This window comes from Condylura cristata, unplaced genomic scaffold (genome assembly GCF_000260355.1).
Source record: "Condylura cristata isolate star-nosed mole 26May11 unplaced genomic scaffold, ConCri1.0 scaffold00006, whole genome shotgun sequence".
In the NCBI taxonomy this organism is placed as follows: Eukaryota; Metazoa; Chordata; class Mammalia; order Eulipotyphla; family Talpidae; genus Condylura; species Condylura cristata.
In genome coordinates this window covers 42393644-42409780 of record NW_004567107.1, presented here as the reverse complement: position 1 = coordinate 42409780, position 16137 = coordinate 42393644, and the positions used below count along the sequence as shown (strand labels likewise).

The window sequence follows — 16137 nt, the reverse complement described above, 5'->3', positions numbered from 1 at the left end:
GCAGCGGGTGGGTCAGGAGAGGTCTGCCACGCCATGTGGTCACCTCCGGGGCAGGCGGGAATCGAGCTCATGTGGAAGTGGCTCTAGATTCTCAGTGCTGTGCTTTAACCCACTGCGCCACCAGGGAGGGCCAACAAGTAACTCTTTTAAATGAATAACATGTCCTTGCTTAAATATTTCTCAGAACAATTCTAAAGAAATATAATATAGGTAAGTTTTGTTATGTTCTTTTCATGAGTTATATTTACAAGAAACAAAAAATAGGATTAGAATCAAAGAAAAAGAAATGCTTTTTTGTACCACTGGCTTATGTTATGTATCTCTTGAATTCTAACCATTTATAAAATTATCTGGTTTCTTGCCCCGACTCATGGTTGATTTTTTTCTTTTCCCATCTAGAGATCTCTGAATTATTTTTATTCATAAGTGAAAAATGTATTACATCTCTATTTCCTTTTATTAATAGTTCCTTCTTGCCCTTAACCACATCTCTGACTTTTTGGCATGTAAAATCCAATGAGCTCATGCTTAATCATGTATAAACAGCCATCTAATTACATGGTTTTGAGTTTTCATGTGACCGACTAAACAAAAATGACACAGAAAAGAGAAACCTGACAACCTCCTTGTCTTTGGATACCTGGCCTTTCCCTCACTCCCTCTTCATGCATTTTGTAAAATGCATGTTAAAACTTATCACAAAATCACTTTGCATTTGCCAAGTTCCTAAGGTAAAATTGTTCTTTTCAAGGCTACATGTCACAGAACAAGTCAGTTGAACTGAATTATATGTCTTCTTTACACTTTTCCTCTGGACTCTATTCTTTCCACCTCTGGACTGAGATCTTAGTAGAATTCCTTGTGCTGCTGGTGTCAAATGACAAAGCACCCAATGTCCATGAGGCAAGATTTCTCAATCTTTGTCCTCTTGCTTTTTCCCCTGAGGTACAATAACAAGGATCACAGTTGCCATATCTTTCCACCATCCCCCCCCAAACACTCTGATTGACACATTTTTGAAAGAAGGTAATGAAAATAAGCTCTCCAAACAAAGGTACTCACTGTGTTTAAATAGGAAAGGAGAAGCTGTTCCCTCCCTTTTTGTTCCTCATTGGCTTAATCCTAGAATTCTGAACCTGGAGCAAAATCTCTTCTGAACATTTAGATAGTTTCACCATAAATAGCTTGGTGCGGTTAATAGAGAAAGACAGAAACAAAACAAAAAACACTAAACAGAGTGAGGTTGGCTAGCTAGTAATTAAAGCTATAGGAGAGAGCAAGCAGAAGGGAAAGGGATTACCTTTGAAATCTGGCAAAAATGACTTATTTTCTCACTAATCCTGCAGTCTTAAAACATAATTTGGTATGCACAGAGCTCTATGAGAATAACAGAGAGGAGGATGCATCTAAATCAAACCATACAGAGATTAATCTTGAAGGTTCTAAATAATTTGGTAGATAAGTAATATAAAAGGAACTTTGCAGGGGAAATAGCATTTGTAAAGCAACAAGGTATGAAACAGTATGAATTTTCAAGAATGGTGGATAGTTTGGAGTTAAGAATTCCTAGAAAGAGTAGAAAGAGGTAAGACTGAAGAATTAGGCATGCTATTATCATGCTACTATGCATGCTGTTATCAGGGAGGAAAGAAAACATTTTCTTTATCCTTTTAGGTTCTGTGCCTGGGCCCCTGCAAGTTGAACTGGCAAAAGACAGACTAATGGGGGAAAATGTTCACTTTGTTGGCATATGGGGAAGGGGCAAAGAAGGTCCCACAAAAATGAAATTAAATCTCTGAAGAGGATTCAGACCTGGAGGTTTATTATATACCATTTTGAAAAAAGGTCAATACATTTTTTGAAAAGTGGTAAGACAAAGAAAAAGTTTTGACTTTTGAGGGACAGAACACTGTAGGAAGGTAAAAATATGGGGAAATTAATGGGAGGTAAGGGTTGTTTCAGTAAGGTCTATGTAACAATTTTTGATTTTCAAAATATTGTGAATTTGAAACATGCATAATTTTTAAAAATAATATAATAGTTTATTTTTACATCATTTTGTGCTTTTCCCCATCTCAGTTTCCACCATCACCAAATCACTTGTGTGCCTCATCATAGTCCAGTGTACTCCCCCCTCACCACAATTTTTAATCCTGTTCCCCATTCCACCCCCATAAAATGTTTCTGGTTTATAGTTGTTTCTTATTATTTCCACTCACCCTGGTCCTTTATGCTCCTGCTATGAGTGAAACCATCTGGTATTTTTCTTTTTCTTTCTGGATTATTTCATTAAGCATGATCCATCCAGCTCCATCCATGTTGCTGCAAAAGACATGAGTTTATTTTTTTTTATTCCTGAGTAATATTCTATTGTGTGTATGTACCAAATCTTTTTAAACCAGTCATCTACTTTTGGGCATTTGAATTGATTCCATGTCTTTCCTATTGTAAATAAAGCTGCAGTAAACATGGGGGTACAGGTGTCTTTTTGAATCACCGTTTTTGTGTTTTTTGGGTAGATACCTACGGGAGGGATTGCTGGGTCATATGGAGGCTCCATTTTTAGCAGTTTGAGAAACCTCCAAACAGTTTCCATTTTGGTTGTATTAGTTTGCATTCCCACCAGCAGTGCAGGAGGGTTCCTTTTTCTTCACATCCTTACCAACATTTGCTGTTGCTAGTTGTTTGAAGATGTGCCATTCTCACTGGTGTGAGATGGTATCTCATTGTGGTTTTAATTTGCATCTCCCTTATTACAAGTGATATTGAGTATTTTTTCATAAGCTGAAATATGCATAATTTTTAAAAAATATTCTTAAGACTTTATTCATAATGGCCTAAAGCTGGAAGCAAGCCAAGTGCTCACCAACAAAATGGTTAATAAATGAGAGTATAGTCACACAATGGACAAGTACACAACAATAAAAAGAACAAGTTACTGCTGCATGTAACAACATGGATGAACCCTGCATATTTTATGTGAGGGAAACAAGTCAAACACAAAAGAGTATATGTGTATGATTTTTAAAAATTTAATTAATTGATACATTATTGGGGTAATATTTGAATACCTCTACTAGGTACTACCACCATAATGCACCCACCCCCCAAAGCATATGTATATCTTTTAAGCACTTAGATTTTATATAGTTAAATGTAAGAAATAATGCTGACTTCATATGAGAATTTAGTGTTAATTTCAAAAAGATTAATTCTAAACATTGTCCTTATTGAAACTATTTTAGAGATGCCTTCCTATTTTTCTGCTCATTGTGAAGTGCTAATATTATGCAGTGATTCATAGGGATTACCATGTTTTATTCTAAACTGTAGATGGGTATCAAGGTTGTTGTCCCTCTCATTTTACAAGAAGATCAAAGTGAGACTTCTGTCTTTTGTTGTTGTATTTGTTTTTGTTACAGAATATTTAGGACAAAGAGATGAACAATTTCTGACAGTGTTTAAATTCTAGCACCGTTTATAATTTGGTTCACCTGGTGTAGTCAAAAGGAAAGGTGCTTTGACTATGAAAATTAAGACCTCTAGTTAATTGAACCTTGGAGAATTGGGGAGGAAATTATTTCTCTACTTCCCTTTTACTTTGAAAGCTTCAGATCTTATGCAGTTTGTGATGTGTTATTAATTCTCTTTTAAGAATTTGTATATTATTTCAAAAGAAGCTTTCAACTCAGTTGGCATTCAATTTTTATTCACATGTATTTTCAACTTTCAAATTTAAATTCAGATACATATCATTTCTTAAGCAAAACACATTATTTTAGGGGCAATATACGTACTTCTCACTATCTTTGTTGTTGTTTTTTGTTGTTGTTGTTAACACTGATTTACAACAATATAAATCATTCAGAGGTACAGGATCATACCTCTCAGGTGTATGTTACCACAGCATATTTACTACGAAGGCACCATCTTCCTCTACCATAGTCCATCAGTCCCTCCTCCACATCCTGCTTTTTATTCCTCTCCTTCTCCCATAGCACTCTAATTTTGCTTTTTCCCCCCCTTATATTAGCAGCAATAAATATTGTGATTGCTTTTTTGTTTTAATAGGAAAGCTTTTGAATTAGAGGTGGTGCCCTTCTTTTTTATACAATTCACATGTGTGCCATCCCATAGTCCTGTGCACTCTTTCCACCCCAGTTTTGATCCCATTCCCCTTTCCACCCTCATAAAATATCTCTGGCTTATAGTTGTTTATTGTTTTCATTTTTACTTCATTACATTTGCTTCTCTTCCCCTTCTCTCCACACCCTCACTCCCTTACCTTCCTGCTATGAGTGAACCTATCTGGTGTTTTTCTTTCTGGCTTATTTCACTAAAAATGATCCCTTCCAGCTCCATCCATGTTGCTGCAAAAAGCATGAGTTTGTCTTTTTTGATTGCTGAGTAATATTCCATTAGTTATATATGTACCGCATCTTTTTAACCTAGTCATCTATTTTTGGACATTTGGGTGATTCCATGTCTTAGGGAAATAGAATGTCTTATTGTAAATAGAGCAGCAATAAACATGGGGGTGCAGGTGACCTTTTAGATCAATGTTTTTGTGTCCTTTGGGTAGATACCCAGGAGTGGAATTGCTGGGTCATATGGAAGCTCTATTTTTAGAAGTTTTAGAAACTCCAAACAGCTTTTATAGTGGCTGTACCAATTTGCTTTTCCACTAGCAGCCATCACATTTACTTTAATGCTAACTCATGTTCCAGTCTTGTTCATGTTTACAGAGATGTTTAGATTACTCCAGTTCTCTTATAATTTCAAAGTGGCATTTAATAAAAGAAACAGAAGGATACACACACACACACACACACACACATATATATATGTACATATGTATATATATATACTGTATCCAGATTGTCTGGCACTGAGATATGCAATGTCAGAATTTTGTGTTTATATTTTGGTAGTTTGGTTAAAGTTATATAAGGATAGAATTGGACATTTAGTGGTAAATTTAGTGTAGCATATATACATCTTGATTTTCAAAGATGTGCACCTGACACTTATATAACAGTGCAGTTACTTCAATACAGTTTCTTTTAAAATACAAAAAATAACCCACCCTAAAACCAAAAACAAACCACACCATTAAGTTTGCTTAAGCTAATACATAGATATTTTAGCTTTTCTATTTCTCCATTTCTAAATGAATCTGTAGTAGCTATGACTTCATCTCCCTATTTGTGTATATAACAAATGTTTCTTTAAATTATTTCCTTTAAATCAAGACAAATCAGACTCTAAGATACCATATTTCTGAAAACTGGGGATTTTTAAAAAGGATTTATTTATGCATACAGAACTGGGGTACAGGCCAGAGGTGCAGGGGCGTTGAGAGGATTCACTAAAGACAGAGTGGGGAGCAGAACAGGCGGACTGAAAAAGTACACTGCTGAAGGGAGCAGCGGCCTGGTCAGGAGATGTCTGCTGCACCATGTTGATCACCTTCGGGGCAGGCGGGGAATGAGCAAATGCTCATATCTAAGGCTTTAGCTTCTTAGTGCTGTTGCTTTAACCTGCTGCACCACCAGGGAGGGTCCTGAAAACTGGGAAGTTTAATCTTAACTAGTATTGATTGGGGCAACCAATATTTTGCAAGTGAAGACAGGATGCTAGGGTCTTTGTACAGAGCAGACCATTCCAATGTTCTGCACTTTAGAGTCACTGAATTAGTAGTTCTATAAATAGCCTTATGATGGTAGGTATGATTACTACTCCCATTTTCTAGATGAGGAAATTAAGGCAGAGAAAGCTTATGGAATTTGCTCAAGGTCACACAGTCATAAGTGAAGTCATTTTGATTCTAAAATTCTTTAGAATTTAGAATTGAAGAATCAATTCTTTAATACTTTATGTTGCATCCACACTAGTTTTTTTTTTTTTAAACACATTCTCCACACTTCAGTTTGGCAAGCTTAATTTTTTACAACTCTCATACCTGTAGTCATTAAAAGGTTTAGCTCAAATCTCACCTCCTCCACCAAGCTTCCTTCAAATTTGTACAGATCTTTTTCTTGTTTGAACTCATTCTGTGCTCAGCATTATAGCAACCCAGTTTAAGATTAGGTATCACTGAATTGTTTTCATGTATTAGCAAAATTCTCTCCACTGATCAGAAGTTCTTTGAGCTCCAACTCAATGGCCTAGAACTCCATTAGCATCAAGCCCACACAGGTAGTGCTTCAAATATGGACCTGTTCATGGGCTTTCAAAACTGCTACAGTTTTCTTCCTTTAAAAAGTATGCTTCATCCCTTTCTGCCTCTCATCCTTTCTTGTATTTGTGAGTGTCCTTTTTCAATAGCATGAGATAATAATTTACTAGATTTTTTGATAAAATGAAGATAATAATTTCACCTTGAATTCATATATTTCACAGATTAATCTCATACATAATAAAACTTGGTCTAACTCTATTAAATTTGACTGTAAGCAAGAATTGATTACAACTCATCTCTGTGTTGGTACTCCCTAGAGTATGTATTATAGCACAGAGCAGGGATGCAATAAATGAATACCTGATCAGTGAGCAGTGTGTTACTAAACTGTGCCAGTACTGGTGTTTCAGGTTTTCAGATTAATGATTTGCTTATTTAACAAAATATATCTTTTCTCTCCCCATGGGATTCTTAGAAAATTTGTCAGGGGGAAAGCAGTAAAATGTGCTTACATGTCCTCTTTGGTTTTCTAGGCTAATTGTTGGTGAACTTTATTTAACACTCTTGCTATAGTAAGAGTCTCTATGGAGCAGAGAAGCTTTCAGTTAACTTGGCAAATCATTAAAAGAGAGAACAGAAGGGTCAGCATTAGCACTCTGTACTAATTAGTTGATAATTGATGTACAATAACTGACTGATGGGACTTTAGAATATAAACTTCAGGAATGTTATTATATATCTTTCCATCTTTATGGTGTGGTTTGGAGTTGTATATTCTTAATAATATCTTATCATGAATGCCCAGTAGTAAAGCAAAATTGAAGCTTCATGTACAAGAATCCAGGGCACTGAGTGGTACAGAAAGGGATATGATATTTTTTAATCTTCCAGGACATAAATACGGTTCCATTTAATGCAGGGATAAAATGAAATGAGTAATGTTGGTGATTCCATACTTTGTGGCCAACATTCCTGAATGCTGACTAAAGTTAGAAGAGTGTTGGTGTGAAAGTTATATTTGTAGGATAAACTTAGTAGATTCAAGCTGAGCTCCTAAGAGCAGAGTGGCAGAAGAGTTCACAACATCTTGGGATCTCCCTTAATTTGGATTCTGATTTGACCTATTTATTGACTAGAACATTGAAACTTATTTTGGAATGGAGTCATAAAGGTAGTTTTTATGACCTCTCTCCCTTTTAACTTGCTCTCCTAAATCTTTATCAAGCAATTGTAAAGTTACCAATCTTAGTCTAATGTGGTTCTATGACATGGTTATCTTTTGTAATTTACTTTCATATGGCCTTCTCAGTGTTCAGTTTCTGATTCATGTCTCCTCTAGCCTTTCTCCCCATTTCCACTAGATTAATAATCTTAGTTGGGCTTAGCTTCCATTTAGTACATACAAGGTCCCAGATGCTTGCCAGTAGGCATATAGCACCAGCATTTTTTGGTTCATTTGGATTGAGGTGGAAACTACAAATTTAAAGCATCTCTGTTGACACTAATGTACATCCAGAATTGGAGCTACTGGTCAATACACAATGTTCAGTTTTAAATCATTTCCTAGAGAATGCCTTAAAAGCTCTTTCTTCTCCCTTTCTCTCTGTCAGAGTCCTCTCTTTTGGATTACTCACTCTTCTCATCATCCCCCCCCCCAAGTCCCCATCACACAATATGTTCTCTCCTTCTGTTTCCATGTCTATACTATCTCCTTCCAATTTCTCATTATTCTTTTCATGCTTGAGGTTATTGTTTCCCAAAGTGTGTTTCTTGGAATGCTAGTCTTAGGTTAATCCACAGGGGAAAAAAACCTCCCTACACAAATATATTTTATATGATATTTTAAAAGGATCTGAGAAAACCAGTATAAAGAAATATTTAACTTCTTTATATTATGTTTCCCCAAAGCTGTTTGACTATGGATCTCTCTGTGACTCTGCCTTATTTGTTGTCCTTTAACAATGTTGCACTTTTTGAAAAATGTTGGGAAATTCCTTTGTGGTTAATATTGTTTTTCTTCAATGAATTATCTGATGCATAGGAGATTTATTCCTTTTTTGAACACCTATTGCCGTGATTCAACTTCATACATAATGCCATATAGTCCATGTCATATCTGATTGTCCCTCAGTTGTGTATATCTTATCTCTACAGAGATTATATACTTCTTGGGGGCCAGATGCTATAACAAATTTTCCTTATCTCTCACAGGCTTTGTACAGTTGTGAGTATTCTAATTATTTGAGTTTATGCCAACTTGAAATGATTTGCTTTTGAACAAAAAAACCACTTACTTCATCCTATTTCTTATTATTTGATGTCCTTATATATTTGTCCTTTCCTTATTATATTTCAGGGTAACACAGTATCTACATGTATTCATTTGGTTGTTACTACTATATCTCAGAGGTGGAATATTACAATTTTGCACTATAACAAACTATTACAATAAAGCACTATCACGAGCTAGTATACTTATATACTAGTATTTAGAAAATGTGCAAGGACTTTTTACTTATGTTCTAGGGAGGAGAATGAGTGAAAACTGGAAGGAATCTAAGCGTAAATAAGGTAAGATGGGAGTAAGGAAAGAGGCACGGAAGCTGGAGTCATCAGAGGAAAGGTCTTTGACAAGGAGGCATCTGCAAGGAGAAAAGAGGTGTTAGAAGTAATATGAGAAAGGGGCCAGAGACAAGTTCTTTACTAAATTGTAACTAAAACATACAATGTATCTATGAAGTACCAAGTGCTACCAATTTTCATATATTAGATATTTTAAACCTCAGACCACCTATGTGAGTATTAGTATTAACTCCATCATAGAGATCAAGGTATACAGAGCTGAGTTGCCCAAGGTCAGATAGGGAGTAAGTGGTGGCGCTAGAGTCCAAATCCATGCCCTTAGCTATTATGTTCTATGTTATTAACACTCATTTTTTTCTTCCTCTGCTTTTCTATTTTTCCATCTGTCTTCAATCCTAGTGTGTAGTGAATTACTAACTAGTTCTTAAAAATCCATCTCAGCATGCATCTTAAAGTCTTTCCTTGAAATGCGTACTTCTGGATTGGAAAACATTTCCTCTTATGGTTATCATTGGGATAAATGGTAATATTGGAATAAAAACAGTAAGTTATATACTAGTAATACTAGTAATGTATCATTGTTAAATGTCTTGAATTTGATGATTGTCTTATTGTTATGTACTTAGGGGTTCAGGGAATAACAACTATGACATTTTTAAATGGCTCAACAAATTTAATAATGACAATAAGCTTATAGAGAGAGACAGATGCATGGATAGGTAAGTCACTAGATTAAGTTTAGCTTGAAAAAATAAAGAGAATTCATGATTCTATTCTTAAAACTATTTTCCAGATTTAAAATGTTTTCTAGAGAAGGTCAGGAAGGAAAGCGTCATCATTAGAAGTTGTAAGGTACATACTGATGTGTACTAACATGTTTCACCCTGTAAATTAGGCATTATTATTGTTTCTGTCACAGTGGTTAGGAAAGGTCCAAATCCTCATATCTATTATCTCTATAAGGTAACGCTATAAGATCCTGTATATACATTAGATAGAACCACATAAAAATTACTCTCATTCAATGATGTTTGACCTATAAAGGAAGCCATTTCATCTGACCCAATGAAGGGGGAAGGATCACCTTTCTTATGATAAATTGTTGATCGATATGCATCTTCATGATCATAATGCTGGCACTGTAGGTAAGGGTCAAGACTTTGTCCATTTGCTCACCAGTGTCTCTGTATGCAAGGACTGCCTGGCTGTGTTAGCATTTGATAGTAACAGTTGAATGAACAGTAGTAACCAAAATTTTTTTGATTACTTCTACCTATGCCCTCCCATATATATGCCATTTCTGTTCCTCTTAAGACTATGTCATTTTTAGAGGAAACAGCAGATAAACATAAACTATGAAGATGTAGCCTCAGCAGGGATAATTGCAACATAATCAACTAGTATTTGACTTCAATAGAACCCTTTAACTAATGAAGATTATAATCAAAAACATACCCCTGGGAGGATGACCTCTCAGTTCATAAACTTGAAAATATAAAATGTTTGCATTCCCACCAGCATGTAGTAATTTTGGCTAGGATGTGTGTGGTACTCAGAATGCCATCCACTCAGATTCTCATTTGAGCAGTAAACACATTTTTAAAAAACATCGTGCAGTCTCTAAAAATAAGCGATATTTCAAAACGAAAACCAGCGCTCAAATAGTTGGCACATCTGGTAGTCAGAGGAGTTGTATGGTTTGTTTTCAGGGAATGACAAGCCAAGGAACATTCAAATTTGGCCAGTTGAAAACTTTTCTTCTATCTGTGATGACACCTGGTTTTAAAAAATTGGCTCAAGACTCAAAGCAGAAAGAACATTCAAAATGGGTAGAGAATTAAAAAGCGTCATTTACAATCTTGTGTTTTTTGCACAGTGGATTATGAAGAACTATTTTCTTAGTTCAAGAGTAGAAAAAAACATAAAAACAGTCATAAACAGTAATAATAACAGTAATAATAGCAATTAACATCTTTTGAATACTTGATATGTGCTTGGCAATGTGTAGAATCCTTTATGTGTGCTACTGATATCATATGCAGGTAGTTATTTTTGTTCCTATTTTATAGATAAGAAGACAGAGACAGAGAAATAAGGCACATGAATGTGTCAGTAATTTATGCAACTTGCATAACTCCCTAACATTGCATGATTATGACCAGTTCTGTGAAAAACTTTTTTCTGTGAAAAAAGTAGAGTTAAATGGCTGTATCGAACACAATAGGCCTTGTTCAAACTTTTGTTTATCTCCACTTGTTAGACAGATGATGCCATTTTCCAGCACATTATTATAGCTGAACCCCAAATATTACATGTTTTCAAGACATTTACACTTTAGTCTTAAACCTCAAGGATGTTATATGTGGTAACTGTGAGAAGTTGTCACTATGTGTGTGGTACATCAGTGACTTTGGGAATAGGGGGCAGTATAGTTAAAATAATGGGAGGATTGACATTTCTTTATAGAAGAGAGAAAGTGTGAATGTGTGAATCAACCTTGATAAGTGTAAAATTCTAGTCTAGAGATATGGATTTATCATTATTATTCCCAATAGTTTCAACTTCCACTCAGAACTAGTTAGCAGTACTATGAGGAAGCAGCAAAGTATTAGTTGGAAAAATGGGATAGTGTGTTTAAAAAAGAAAACTAGGAGACTTTCAATGGAAAGAATGTGTCAATATTTAATATTCATATACAGCTGTCTTGTTTGTGTACATTTATTCATCCATTCACTCATTCATTCACCATTCTTAACTTCATTGATGGATGTTGCTGTGTACTGTACAGGTCCTGAGCTAGATACTTGAGGAAACAGATGCCTCAAAATAAGACTGTATCTTTTAGAAGAAATAAAGTTATGAAAAAGAAAAGCTGATAGGCAGGTAAACATTTAAGTCCACTGAAGCTGTAGAAGCATATTATCTTATGAAAGACTGTGGGGAAATTAATGGATCATATCTACCCACCTGGTGATGGAGATTCAGGGAGGAGATGACCATGGAATTGATATCTTGAAGATGTGGAAGTGCTTACTAGTAGACAAGTTAGGTAAAGAGAACAGCAAGAATAAGACAAGGGCTAAAAGAAAATTTTTAGCTATCATATTAGTATTTAACAATTCTGAGATAGGAATATTTTCACGTCAGAACATCTATGAAATCTGGAACCAAACACGAGTGTAATGCACAGTGCATGTTCTTACTTACATAAACTAATGGTATGCCTTATATCTTATGACAGCAGAAGTTTGTTAAAACAATGTATTAATATTCTTTCCCACTATGGAGTATTTCTTGTGTGTGCTCTTCTAGCTGCTATCATGATTTTGTTGTTGACGTAGACATCGAGGAGGAAATTTTATTGAGGAAACAGGCATGAAATAATTTGGCTCCTTCTTTGGCATTGGATTTGACAGAATACCTGATGTCTGATGTTGCTTTTAATGCCATTAGTTGGTAGTGACAGGGCCTGGGGAGAGAATTTGAGTATCTTATATGTTGCACCAGGCGATGAGTCATCACATAGCTATTTTCTAAGATCATAGAGGATTTGAAATGGCAAATTTGAAAAGAAAATCTGGAATATCTAAAGATGCTAAGTTTATAATTGTTGCATAAAAACGTATCCACTACTCTTAGTACTTTGGAAATTGTAGTGTTATGAGTTAAAAAAGCAAACTGTTTAATTGATCTTTCAAGGCACAAAAAGGTACATCAGATATAAGGTGCAGTGAGCAGATTAGAGAGAAGGTCCTGGCTTTTGTGTCTTAAAAAAAAAAAATCAAAGAAATTGTTGAGGCTAAGGATCTTGGCAAGTATCAAAGTATTTAGCACCCACACACTAGCACACAGGTGGCATGAAAATACATCCTAGTTTATGTGCTGTTAGGTAATCTTGTGTGCCCTTGGGTAAGTCAATTAACATTTGGATTTTGGTTTTCCAGAGGGCTGGAGCAGGGCAGGGATCCTGCCAGCTAAAGATGCTGTGACTCTCCCAGCAGTTTTGAGATGTGGTTTCATTGATGAGAGCATGGTGATTGCTCTAAGGTCTTGTTTATCCTTCAGTTTTGTGGGTTTTTAGAAGAGAATGTTATGAAAGATGGTAAAGTAATTTTTTAGCTATTGATTTAGTTTTTGGAATCACAAAATAGAAAATTATGTCCCCTAGGGCTAAGGAAAATTACAGTGATCCTTTTTAACCTACTTTGATCCTAAATATATCAATAAGAAAGTTGGGGAATTTAGTGAGAAAATTTTAGAGGCTAATTTATTAAAAAATGAGATCATATTTATTTTTGTTTGTTTAAAATGGGAACAGAGTGTACAGTCACTGAGACTTGACCAGGTAATTTGCAAATATGTTTGAAAAAGTATATCCATGTAAAAAGAATGTCTAGAATGATTCTGTCACTATTATTATTTTCTTACAAATGAATCATGACAGTGTTTTTCTTTCTCCTCTATGCTTTGCACTTTTCTGTAACAGCACAGATTCTTATGGGTTCCTTTTTTTCCTCTCTTTTTTTCTTTGAGCATGTACCAAAGTTTACTACATTTGAAGATTGTTACTAATGAAATGAAAAATCTGTGATGAATTTGGTTACCATGCTGCTTTTAGAATGAATATTTGTTTAGGGCTCTCTCCTCTGGACTTTTTTTTTTAAATATCTGGGGTTGTGTCCAATGACAATGTATTGGGATGAGGAGGAAAAGTAAGATTGGAGAGACACAGCTAGACTATAGCCTTTTAGAAAAGGCTTTTTGGAAGGCCTGAATTGGAGTGAAGTAAACCAGTTAAACAAGTTTTTTCAGCCGTGTCAACTTTCCCTGCTGGAGTGATTCAAGATTTTAGCTATTATAGAAAAGAACTTGATTTGATATAAGTAATCCCATCTCCTTACCACCTTAACCCTTTAGGTAAGGAGATGATAAAATATAATTCTTAATAACTGGACACTTCTATATTGAAGGAACAAAATATAAGCACATAATGTATATGTAGTATCATAGAAGGGTTTCTGTTGTAGTAACATGGTTTTTTTTTATTGAAATTAGAGAAAGCGTTTTTGTATCACCAATTAAAATGAATGGATGACCTAAGGACTGTCCCTAAAGATGGGTCCTGATATAAGTGTGCACATGTGTGTATTTACTGATTTCTGATGTAAGGGACATGAAAGCTAACCTGATTCATTTGTTTTTAGGGGCTCTTGGCTTTGGGCCTCAGTGCAAGTCCATTGGAAAAGGCAGCTGCAACAATCTAGTGGTCACCAGCAGTCCCATGATGGTTCAGCGACTGGGACCCAATTCACCTCCAGCAAGCCAGGTCTCTACAGCATGCAACCAGATCAGTCCTAGCTTACAGAGGGCAATGAATGCAGCCAACCTGAATATACCTCCTTCAGATACCAGGTCTCAAGTTACTTTTTTTACCCCCTTCTTATGGTGTAATCACAATCACATCCCATCAGTGTTTTCCTTCCTTTCCTGATAATACACACAGACACAACCATGCACACTTTCACTCACTTAACCAATTCTTTCCATTTGAGTTTTGTTATAGGTGTCATCATCTTAATTGGGAAGAGTAGTTTAATATGTTTTGTCTTGGGGTATATGTGAAATTAAAGTCCAATTTGAGATTTGGGAACCTCAGTTACTAAGCTCAGTGTGGTGAAACTGATCATATATAATGATCTAAAAAACTATTATGTTTAATGTATATCTCTCTTACTAATTTTTTTAGTGACTATGTTGTAGTGTCCCCAGGAAACTTTAGAATCTGTTTTGTCTTTTCATCCATCCACCCAAATATTTATTAAGTTCCTACTATCCATATAATATGACAGTTGAGATTTAGGGAGGTATTAGAGAAAATAAAAACAGAAATCATGGCTATTAAGACTTTATGGTGTGTCTAGAAACCTACTTTCATGTATGAATTTCGTAACATTTTCATCACAAAGTCTAATAAGATGTCAGAATAAGAAGGTACTATATGCTGTGTATGCTCCCATCTATGGGTGAGAATTGAGTAGGCAAGGATAATCATCACCTTAAACAAATTTTTTACCTCAAGGTTGATTTTACATGTGGCACAAAACAAAAGACTGTGCAGTATATTGGGTCTACTACTATTCTTGGAAATTAATTATCCTATAGAAGTTGTGTTCTTTGAGAAACACAATCCAAAGTTTTTGCTTCTTACTCCTGATTATGCTGTAACTGGGATGTTGCAATGGAATTTAACTGTTAGGACTTGTGTTTCCTCTTTTGGGGGAACTGGAATCAGCTGAGATGCCTTGTAGTTCTGGGATACCATTTCTCCTGCCTTCTTTTTCTCCTAGCCCTTTTTCTGAACCTCCTTGTATCTCTGTGCTGACCTCTAGTTGTATTTGAGACGCGAAAGCTGTATTTCCAGGTTCATTTTCCTGCCATTTTATATGAGATGGAAATTTGTTTTTTACCTAAGGATTTTTGTAATGGGAAGCTGCTGCTGTCATTTCCCACTGATGATTATGCCTTGAGGGAGTCCTAAGACTTGCTGAGTAGCACATGTAAAATTAACTGTACTCTTGGGGTAGGTGTCATTGGAAAGCCTTCAACTTCCTGTCTGTGGCAAGTCCAGCCCATGCCTTGAAGGCAAAAGCCATAATTAATGGAGAAACTGATGGGAGGCAGGGCAGAGGCTGCTCCAGCCATGTACTTTATGCAGTGACTTTTATGGATTGGCCAAGGAAGGGTCATTATCTCAGTGTTTTCTCACATATTTGATTCCTTAGGATAATTTGTATGCTTTAAAAAACTACATTGTAAAGGTAAACTGAAGTATGTTTTTAACTGTGTATTCTGTGAATGCTGTGGAAATGATTGTCTCCCAGAGGAGCAAAGAAACAGGAATTGGTAAACAGTTTGGTTCAATATGGAACTTAACAATTTGAAAAGGCTGCATATATTTTTGGTCTTTGTATTGGTTTTTATTTATCAGAGGAGAGACAGTTCAGCTTAAGGCATTTTGCTGTCTACAGTTAAAGGGAAGATTGAGAATCAGTTTTACATTTAGTCCATTAGAGGCATGCTGCAGACCAGTGGAGGTGGGGGCAGAGTACATGAGCTGTTCAGTCTGGTTGATGGCTGTCCTATAAAAGTTGTAACGCTTTTTCTCCCTGATTATCTCTGTAATCCTTACTAATTGTAGAAAATGTGGAGAATATGGAAAAGCTCAAGACAATACATGGTAGTCATCTTGTATCTGCCACTACCTAGGCACAACTGTGTGAGTAATTCTTCTGAGGGATTTGCCTCGTCACAGCTACAAGAACTTTGAGATCGATTGGAACTGTTCTTTTCTGTGACATGTATGATATATATAT

The 16137-nt window shown here is 35.6% G+C and overlaps 1 protein-coding gene across 1 annotated transcript in view; it reads left to right on the top strand.

Moving 5' to 3' along the window:
• GLIS3 (GLIS family zinc finger 3) overlaps nucleotides 1-16137 on the top strand; it is a 453341-nt gene that overhangs the window by 137932 nt on the left and 299272 nt on the right. The window contains exon 3 of the mRNA XM_004677635.1: nucleotides 13969-14176. Coding sequence (XP_004677692.1) covers nucleotides 13969-14176 — 208 coding nt within the window. The remainder of the gene's footprint in view (nucleotides 1-13968; nucleotides 14177-16137) is intronic.